Source organism: Choristoneura fumiferana, chromosome 9, assembly GCF_025370935.1.
Source record: "Choristoneura fumiferana chromosome 9, NRCan_CFum_1, whole genome shotgun sequence".
In the NCBI taxonomy this organism is placed as follows: domain Eukaryota; kingdom Metazoa; phylum Arthropoda; class Insecta; order Lepidoptera; family Tortricidae; genus Choristoneura; species Choristoneura fumiferana.
Window position 1 is genome coordinate 12051732 of NC_133480.1, and position 10571 is coordinate 12062302.

The 10571-nt window shown below is 37.9% G+C and overlaps 1 protein-coding gene and 1 pseudogene across 1 annotated transcript in view; both read right to left on the bottom strand.

Moving 5' to 3' along the window:
* The window catches only part of LOC141431288 (fatty acid synthase-like), a 48455-nt gene extending 38811 nt beyond the window's left edge, over positions 1–9644 (bottom strand). Inside the window, exons 1-6 of the mRNA XM_074092403.1 lie at positions 9415–9644; positions 7313–7505; positions 5344–5464; positions 4882–5085; positions 4089–4205; positions 3824–4002 (exon numbers count right to left, since the gene is read on the bottom strand). Coding sequence (XP_073948504.1) covers positions 3824–4002; positions 4089–4205; positions 4882–5085; positions 5344–5464; positions 7313–7505; positions 9415–9579 — 979 coding nt within the window. The 5' untranslated portion in view covers positions 9580–9644. The remainder of the gene's footprint in view (positions 1–3823; positions 4003–4088; positions 4206–4881; positions 5086–5343; positions 5465–7312; positions 7506–9414) is intronic.
* On the bottom strand, positions 262–3815 carry LOC141431298 (uncharacterized; annotated as a pseudogene).
* Positions 9645–10571: the final 927 nt, after the last annotated feature.

The following is a 10571-nucleotide window of genomic DNA, read 5'->3' on the forward strand; positions in this document are numbered from 1 at the left end:
ACCACGCTCTGCTACCAATTGTTAGGGTATTTCGATCGGTGATTACACGTAAAAGCAGATGATTTTGTACGGCAACGGTTTTATATTAAAATATGATATTGTCAAGGAAAGCGACACATTAACAAAGACAATAATATTATGTAGAGGCGCGTAGCCAGTACTAACACTATGAACCTCATTTACATCTCCCCCCCCCCACATTAAGAACATTTATTCTATTTATTTCTATATTTTTATGAAACTATTGAAACAGGTACTAATTTTGTAACATGAAAAAGATTTGATTCAGGTTTCTTATGCCCTGTGTTTATTCTGTAAATCGAGTTTGACAATTTTTCCACAATCTCATAAGGACCAATTTTTAATACATCAAGTTTTTTCCTATTTAACCGATTTCCATTTTCAACGTAAACCAAATCTCCTACTTTCAATACACATTTTTTTCTATTTTTGTCAAATTGGTTTTTATTATAATTGTGTGATTTTATACTATTTTCCAACGCTATTTGTCTATCTCATTCATCATTCTCATTATGTGCATGTTCTTTTTTTAACGCGTATTCTAGTAACGATCCCTGTATATATCTGAATGACATAGCATACCTGATTGGCGACCAACCTTTGTCCGCATAAGTTTCGCAAAATATTTTTGTCCACATCGACCATTCCGAGTTGATTGTATATTTTATAAGCATTGAACTATACCAGTCAAGACACGAATCCTCGAGGTCGAGGTCGAGGTTATTTTTAGAGCTAGCCTCTTCGAATCTTCGTCTATTTCTAATCGGGTACATTCAGTTTCAAAAGTAGCTATCCATTGACACACATTTGACGTTTTTCTGCCGAATTTTTCTAAGACGAATTTCTCAGTCAGACTTCTTATATTCTGAGGCTTTGACACATATTTAATTCCGGAAATATTTTCCAAAATTTTTGTCAATGTCTCTCCTAAAATCCCAGCCTGTTCCCGAGTTTCTGGTGTAATCTCCTCCAACAGATATCCCTGAAATTGCATATTTCCATCTTCATCCATGTAACTCTCGCTTATTTCTGGTGTCACTGAAATCCACACTTGCCTCTTGTCGTGTCTTCTTTGCAAAGTGTTTCTTACTTTTTGGAAACCTTGTGTTGCTAAAATCGTATCATGTAGTCTTACCGGTTGTAATTTTTCCGGGATTAAAAAGACACGTTTATCAGCATCCGTAATTGAAGCCATGCAGATTACATTTGTTTTCGGATCTTCACCCGATTTAACTACGAATTCAAACCTTAATTTCTCCATCGCTGTTATTTATTAGCTGTAGAAATGTTGTTTTATAATGTGTTATAATTACATTAGGTACTCAATTAATGCAGAAAACGACGAAACAGAAACAAAATTGTGTTGCTTTGAAAGGAGAACATTTTTATTAACCACAATGTTACAAACATATTATGTCATGTAAAACAACAACTAAATACTTTACCTGAAAGGAGAAACAACATTTACTGCTAATATTCCGCGTATTCTTCTATTTATTATTAATTATTCAATATCTTGTATGTTATTACGTTTTACATATCTTTTCAATTAAAATCTAACTGACAACTTTCAAAAGCAAGGCCATAGACAAGTTAAATGAGGAGCTATGAACCTCATTTACATTCATTAACTCGAATGATTAAAATATAGTACATTACTGCAGAGGCCATGAAGTAAGGGATTGATGGACGAGTTCGGGGTAGACGGCCGAGTCGTAGACGAGGCCGAATAAAACGAGTCCAGCAATCCCTGTTCTGGCCGAGGCTTGTATAGTGCTTTTCTCACACAATGTGAGGAAATATTTCATCCGTCCGTCCGTCCATCAGTCCGTCCGTCCGTCCGTCCATCCATCCGTCCTTCCATCCGTCCATCCATCCATGCATCCATCCGTCCGTCCGTCCTTCCGTCCATCCGTCCGTCCGTCCATCAGTCCGTCCGTCCGTCCTTCCGTCCATCCGTCCGTCCGTCCATCAGTCCGTCCGTCCATCCATCCGTCCATCCATCCGTCCTTCCATCCGTCCATCCATCCATCGTCCATCCATACATCCATCCGTCCGTCCGTCCGTCTGTCCGTCCGTCTTTCCGTCCATCCATCCATCCGTCCGTCCGTCCATCAGTCCGTCCGTCCGTCCGTCCGTCCATCCGTCCTGTCATCCGTCCATCCATCCGTCCGTCCGTCCATCAGTCCGTCCGTCCGTCCGTCCATCCATCTGTCCATCCATCCGTCCTTCCATCCGTCCATCCATCCATCCGTCCATCCATCCATCCATCCATCCATCCATCCATCCATCCGTCCGTCCGCCCATCAGTCCGTCCGTCCTTCCGTCCGTCCATCCATCCGTCCGTCCATCCATCCGTCCATCCATCCATCCATCCGTCCGTCCGTCCGTCCGTCCTTTCGTCCATCCGTCCGTCCGTTTGTCCATCAGTCCGTCCGTCCGTCCGTCCATCCATCCGTCCATCCATCCATTCGTCCGTCCGTCCGTCGCATCCCATCGCATCGCATCGCAAATGCTTACAGAGTAGTGGTGGTTGGCTGTTTGTAATTTTTCTTTTGTCAGTTTAATGTTAGTAAGCAAATTTAAAAAGTTAGAGCAGCGGACAATAATGGATTTTCATACATACTTCATGGCCTAGGCCAAGAAGTTATGTAGGGAGGTGGTAGGCAGCCATAAATGAGAAACTTCATGTCTCTATTTCGTGATATTAACGCATACATTTCCGAGCATGTTTGAGAAAAGTATTGTTATATCACTGATTTTTAATTTCTGGAAATATTATTTAATAGATACCTACCTAGTTTATTTGGCAGAACTTCATTTCATATTTTATTATTTCATACTTTTTTGAATAAAATTTATTTATTTATTTTTGTAGTGATTTATTTTTGTTAGGGTCGCAGTTCCAACCTAATCTAATCTTTTTTTCTAGTAGCAATTTATTTTTGTCGGGGTCGCAGTTCTAACTTAACCTAACCTACTTTCCTGGTAGCGATTTATTTTTGTAGGGATCGTAGTTCTAACCTAACCTAATTTCCTGGTAGCGATTTATTTTTGATGGGGTTGCAGTTCTAACCTAACCTACTTTTTTGGTAGCGATTTATTTTTGTTGAGGTCGCAGTTCTAACCTAACCTAACCTACTTTTCTGGCAGCGATTTATTTTTGTTGGGGTCGCGGTTCTAACCCAACTAAACCTATTTTTCTGGTAGCGATTTTTTTTGAGGTCGTTGTTCTAATCGAACCTATTTTCAGGTGTTTTATAATAATACGTCGAAGAAATAAACAGCGATATTTAGTTGTTCTGTCTCATGAATAGTTGATGAAATGTATTTTTAAGCAAATAATAATCCTTCTACTGTTTTGCTAATAATTGTTTTAATATGTAATGAATAGTAGATGAAGTTAAATCACTCCAATAGAAAATATTAGTATTGAATATTCTTTGAATGTTGTTTTCATCTATGAAACGAAATTCGATAAATAGTTTGTCGACATTTCAAGGGGCACCCGATCAAAAGACGCTCTGTATTTTAGAGAAATGTTCTTGGCTGTATTTGTTTTTCGTAAGCTTTCTTAAAGTAGGTAAGTACAAAAGAAAATTAGTTCCTTTTTACTTCTTGGGGATCAAACAAGACTTTTAGAACATGAGAAGTGAGAACATAGTTTTAGGGTTCTGTACCTCAAAAGGAAAAACTTTTCTTTTGCAAAATCATAATATTGTGTGGTATTTACATTCATTACATAGTATGACTTAAAAAATTAAATTGGAGACTTAAAAGACGTGACTAAGAATATTTCTACCTGTCCCAGCGCCTTCGACATATTCAACTTCTTCCGGTGATATTTTGGCTTCATCATAAAAGCTATGTAGGAAACTAGTCATTACATCTAAGTCACGACCAAACCCATATTTTTGCCCAGTGTCTGTTTTCCTCAATGAAACGAATGAATTTTTAACGTGTACAACATCAGCGTAAATTCTGAAATTAATCAAATGAAATGTAAAATATTTGTTTTTATATATTTTTATAAGGTCAGGTCTCAGGTCACATTGTTTTAATCGTACCTTAAAGCATCACAAGCTTTTTGTAGGAAGAGAACATTGATGGCCTCGGATCTTACGCAGCCATTAGCGCCTTGATCGTAAGATCTCGTGGCACCGTCCTTGCACAAGTTTATGGTTCTGAAATAAAAGACAGGTTTAAGCAAATACTTCTTACTTGTAAGATATTAATAACAAAACTGAATGTCCACCTCTCTGGCTCGAATTTTCTTGCCGATTCGTAACCTGCGTGAAACATTACTTTCGCTGCTAGCGTGGTAACGTTCAGAGCTTCATCTTACACTACTTACTTAAGGAATTAACCTTAAGGTATATAAATATGTTGCCACGTTTAAGTTATTGCTATCATTGTAAAAATAAAAATAACACTAAGGTTAGTTTTATAGATTATTTCATCTCGTCGATAGTTACAAATGCAATAAGGGCAAACAAAAATAAAATCTTTGAAATAGATGGTTATAATATTAGTTAGGTATCTATCTCTTGATTTCATGTCAATAATTGAGATACTGAAAAGAAATAACGCAAAAATTACGAAAATAATTTCCACATTTCACAACCTTTTCAAAAAGGTGCAGATTGTTGTTACTCTTTTACGAGATCATTCAAAACAATTATAATAATTGCGGAGCAGGTAGCCGATTTGCTGCACTAACATAATTTAGTAAGAAACTTATTGTATTGCATGGATAAATAAGGCTATGATAATAATAACAGTACCGTGCCGTGGCGTGTAGCGTGGTAGATAGCTAGATAATAAAAACTTTGATAGTAGTAAGAAATGAGAATGAGTAACCTTCCATAGTGAAAGGAGGTCTGCGGATGCAAACACCCGTTGGCTCCTCCGACGATGGCAGCCTCGCAGTCTCCGCGCGACATGGCCAGGTAAGCCTGCTCCAGAGCTACTGTCGAGCTGCAGCAGGCCGCGTCTATAGCTTGCGACGGCCCTTTAGCGTTCAACCAGTAGGAGATTCGGTTGGCGAACATGGATTTGTTACATCTAAAAATAATTAGTTGTTAAAGTTAAAATAATTAACTTTTTTTGGAGTCAGTTAAATTTCGCACCACGTGCCGTTTTATTGGGTGGTTTAACTTCTCATTTGTATATTTTTGAACTAATTTGGAGTAAAAATTGGAAATTAAGTAAGTTTTTCAGATACGCGGAATTATTCCATGCCAGGGCAAATTTGCACTACCCTCGACGTAGTATTTACATAAGCATTTGTAAAGTTCTTTTGATAACCAAGTAAGTACATACCCTGCAATTCCGAAACCGTTTATCTTAGTTGTACTGTAGAAAGTTGCCTTTTCTGTTTCTGACAGACAACTTCCAATAAATACGCCGATTTTTTTTCCAGAAAGTTGTTCCGGATTCACTCCTGTTACATCAAAATACTCGTTAGATACTAATCTAATAATATAATTATGTACGTTATAATAACCTTACTTAAGTCACAGTACAAAAAAAAGGAGCTGTAAACCGTCTTCATACAAACGGCCGGAACGCGAGTTATACCTTCGCGTCACGAATTCTCAGCATACCTCGGCAACCATCAGTCGCGGTGCTCCGCGGTTGCGTACGGTCGGCGCGAGACTCACGCGCATTGATTACGAACCTAATTATGTCACGTATTTATGTCACGATATAAACAGTTAAGTATTGTTCGGTGTACGGATGTTTAAATTCGTCTAATATAATATAATGAAAACGTACCTAATCAAGTTATTTATCAGAATGAGAATTTTTTATACTTTTATATTCAACAACTAGCTGTGCCCGCGACTTCGTTCACGTGGACATAGATTTTTCTCAATCAGTTATTGTTTTCTGCCTACAAAAGTTACCTGCCATCAAAATGTTCACTTCTTATTCATAGTTACCGAATAAAATACCTGTGATTGTGGACTTATACCGATTAATTTATCTAGACGGGTGGCTTTTCTGCGACTTTTTTTCCCATTTTGCTTTTCTACCGCATGATGGGTTGGTGGCTTTTAAATGGCTTTATTCTTATTATTATGGAGATGTCCTATGTTTTCCCGAAATTCGCTGACAATCTATTTTAAGAGGGCTAAGAGAACCAGGCGCGCGGCGCCCTTAACACCCCCCAACCTAAGCTGAATTCTATTGGATATGCTTAACCATATTAATGTGAGGTCAACTCACGTTGGTTATGCATTTCATCATCCTTAGCTGGAGGACGTCCACTGCTGAACAAATATCTCGCCCTTAGAACGCCACAATGAATGATAACTCCCCACTTGCATCCACCGGTTTCCCGCAATTCTCACGATGTCTGTTAAGAGCGTTTATTCCTGCTGAGCTGGCAACGTTGCATTTTTGTTAGTTTTTCTCGTTTATTCCATAAAAATTGAATGAAAATGAATAATGTTGTCTGATAGAACACCTCTTAATATATAAGTTAATGTGTCTACTCCAATAATTATTCGTTAAAGACTTTTATTTTCTTTAAAAACCGGTGTTACACATTTATTCGTTTTTAGACATAGATAGCTTTTCGCACATCCCAGAAGAGGCGCAAATATTTCTCCGTAACTAATTTGTAGGTAACAAATATACCTACATAGTGATGAAGTCAAATAAAACTGTTTGTAATATAATACGTTTTATGGTTTATGAAAATACCGTAAAATGCATTTTTGTAAAACACTACTTAGTCCATTCCTTCCATAATTTCCTAAAGTTCCTAATCCTTTCCCTACTTTAAATTTCATGTGACATTATCAAATCAAATACATAACTGAAGAGTGACAGTTAGTAGAGTAGGCAGCCCTATCGCGCGTTTGTGTGCCGAGCCGGCGTAGAGGTAATTATATCAAGGACGCTGCCGAGACGGAATACTCGTACTGCTCCTTTTTTCTACTGTGCTTAAAGTATAGCAAACCTTGGCTTATCGGTGATACTTGGTAATTCGGTGATGCTGCGTCATTATCTTACGTTGAGCTCATAATAGTGAATTGCAAGCAATTAAATCACCGCCAACCTGATTGTAACCATCAAAACTGACAGCTGCCAACGATTTTATAGCTCGCATTTCCTCGTAGTGAGATCTGTGTAAGATAATAGAGCAGTATCACCGATAAGCCAAGGTTTGCCTATACTTGGAATTTGACGTTTAGGGTGAGGCCAAACGAATGTAATGTTTTGAATTGTGTGTCGCGTATTTACGGTCACACCCTTAGCCTTAGAGCAAGTTATTTATTACCTGCATCATAAATAGCCTGATAGGATTGCTCCAGTACTTTCCGCCCCATGGGGTCCATCTTACAGCAGAGATGGTAATGAACTTTAAAGAACTGAGCGTCAAACTTATCCAATTCCGGAACCACGCCGACGTATTGTGGGACCTCAGGATTATCATACGTCCAGCGAGGGTTTGCTTCCGCGAGGAGATCCACCTGAATTATAATAAAAACTATCTTACACCTCTATTGTATAATATAAAATTTTAAGCTTTCGCCATTCTCGCTCATCCTACTAATATTATAAATATGAAAGTTTGTGAGTAAGTGAGTGAGTATGTTTGTTACTTCTTCACGCTGAAACGGTTGGACGGATTTGGATGAAATTTAGCAAAAAGTTAGTTTATAACCTGGATTAAAACATAGAATACTTTTTATCCCGATATTCCCACAGGATAGGGATAAAATCTCTAAATAACCACCACTGGGCCTACAGCCATGAAATTTGGTATGTAGTAGTTGGACGTCTGGAATAACACATAGGCGACTTTTTGACCCGATATTCCCACGGGATAGGGATAAAATCTTGAAATAATAACCGCTGAGCTTAGAGTCATGAAGTTTGGTATGTAGGTAGCTGGATGTCTAGAAAAATACATAGATGACTTTTTACCCGATATTCCCACGGGATACTTAGGGATAAAATGTCGAAATAACAACCGCTGAGCTTAGAGGTATGAAATTTGGTATGTAGGTAGTGGTAAAAAGTAGCGTAGGTATGTGTTATTCCAGACGTCCGGAACATACGCTACTTTTTATTCCGATATTCCCACAGGATAGTTTTCTAACTAAGGGACCCCATACATCCCTGTATTATTATTATTATTTCGTAAATTTTTCTTTAATTGTTTACTGTAGTTTTAAGATTTTTTTTTGTAATTATATTATGTTGAAAAAAATGACTTTCTGCCTACTTTCTTGCGGCGCATTCTTCTTGGCAATGATGGTCTTTCCGAAAGCGCTGGGAGTTTAAAAAAGGACGTGTAAAAGTGCCCATTGCGGCCTATTTACTAAATGAATGATTTGAATTTGGATAAGGAAAATTCTTGAAATTTCAGCACTGGGCTTAGAGTCTTAAATTTTGTCCAGTTATTCACAACACAACCTCAACAAAGACCACGATATACATTTTGGAAATTTCCAGGGGAATTTTGTAAAATCCCCAAAAATTCAATTGCAACTACCAGACCGAATAGTTTACGCGTGCGAAGCCGCGGGTAAAAGCTAGTAAGTCATATTTATGTATCGGGACTTGATCGAGAACTATTTATTACTATAGTACGAGTATGCAGGTGGTAGGACCTTGTGCAAGGTCCGCCCGGATTGCTAACACCATCTTGCTCGCTAATCCTGCTGTGAAGCAGCAGTGCTTGCATTGTTGTGTTTCGGTGTGGAGAGTATATAAGACAGTCGGTGAAATTACTGGCACTTGAGGTATATATCCCGTTAAAATAAATAGTTAAATTAAAATAAAATAAATATTTAAAGGGGCTCCCATACAGCAAACATAGTTTTTTTGCCGTTTTTTGCTAATGTCTAATGTTGTACAGGTATGTAACCTTTCGTGCGGGAGTCCGACTCTCATCTCTCAGATGATGGGATTCTAGGGAAATCGAGACGAACCCTCAAATTTAATAAGCACGTCTATAGCAAATTCGATATTTTTAAGTTTTAAGTCAAGCATTTTTATTAAAAAAGTATCATTTGGTGAACTAGACAGGTCCATCAGTATGTAGAAAACCGCGCAAATGGCCAACGGAACTCGTCAATGCTATGTAATGCTAGCGCGGATATAGTGATCTCGATTAATATACTCGTAGATAAGCGACTAGGATCAAGTCTTAAGTTAACGATTGCATCACACTGATCTGATGCTAAAGCCGGAAGGTAGTACCGAGACTATGTTATAAAACAATGTCATTAAACCGTGAACAAAAAAGTTAAATCAACTCCAAAAAGTGTTAGAAGCCCAATATATAGTATATACCTATGTAGGCGAGGTAGACGATAGTGCTCCACTCCTGCTGGCAAATTAAATTCGATAATGGCTTGCAAATTGATTTACCTTGTTGTACAGAGACTCCGAGAGCTCTTTCACGTCGTGAGAATTTGGGTAGAGACCAGATATACCCGAAATAACGACTCTTTGGCCGTTCAGCGCTGAGCTGTCCGCCTCTCCATCTGACGGAAGTATTTTTTCTTGTGCAAGCTCTTGTGGAATCGGCGCCATGATACTTCACTTAACAATTACTTTTGGATGTTTACCAAGAAATACAGGTATCTACTGTCGGGCCACGCGACCTCGACAATGACTCACTAAATTTTTAGCACACGTTTAAATAGTGTCTGTGTATACCTAGCGGAGCCCTCCAGATACAATAAAACTAATGTGGACGGAGCGGATATAGAGTTCAATATACCTCGTGAAATTCACAGGATGATCCAGCAACTGCCATTAGTATCTAAAAAAAATCAAAAATCCGACTGCCTTAAAAATAGTTAATAATAATTTTAATAATAATATCACGGGACAATTCACACCAATTGACCTAGTCCCAAAGTAAGCTTAGCAAAGCTTGTGTTATGGGTACTAAGCAACGGATAAATATAATTATATAGATAGATACATACATGAATACATATTAAACACCCAAGACCCGAGAACAAACATCCGTATTTTTCATACAAATATCTGCCCCGACACGGGAATCGAACCCGGGACTTCAAGCTTCGTAGTCAGGTTCTCTAACCACTAGGCCATCTGGTCGTCTATACTTGAAATAAAAACTAAAAATGAAAAACAAAAAACTGGGCAAGTGCGAGTTGGACTCGCGCATCGAGGGTACACATTTTTTATTTTATTTTTATTAGCGGTTTACGATTAATGACGTACCTACTTATTAAAATAAAACTATCTCGTTCAAACCAATTTTCGGTGGAAACTTGCATGATAATAAAGTACATCATATATTTTTTATAGTTTTATCATTCTCTTATTTTAGAAGTTACAGGGGGGGGGGGTCACATTTTACCATTTTGGAAGTGTCTCTCGCGCAAACTATTCTAGAAATAAATGATAGGTATTAGAAATATTTTAGTTTCAGTTCTAAGTATGGGGAACCCCCAAGATGTATTGTTTGTTTTCTATTTTTATGTGAAAATCTCAATGCGGTTCACAGAATACATCTACTTACCAAGATTCAACAATATATAGTTCTTATA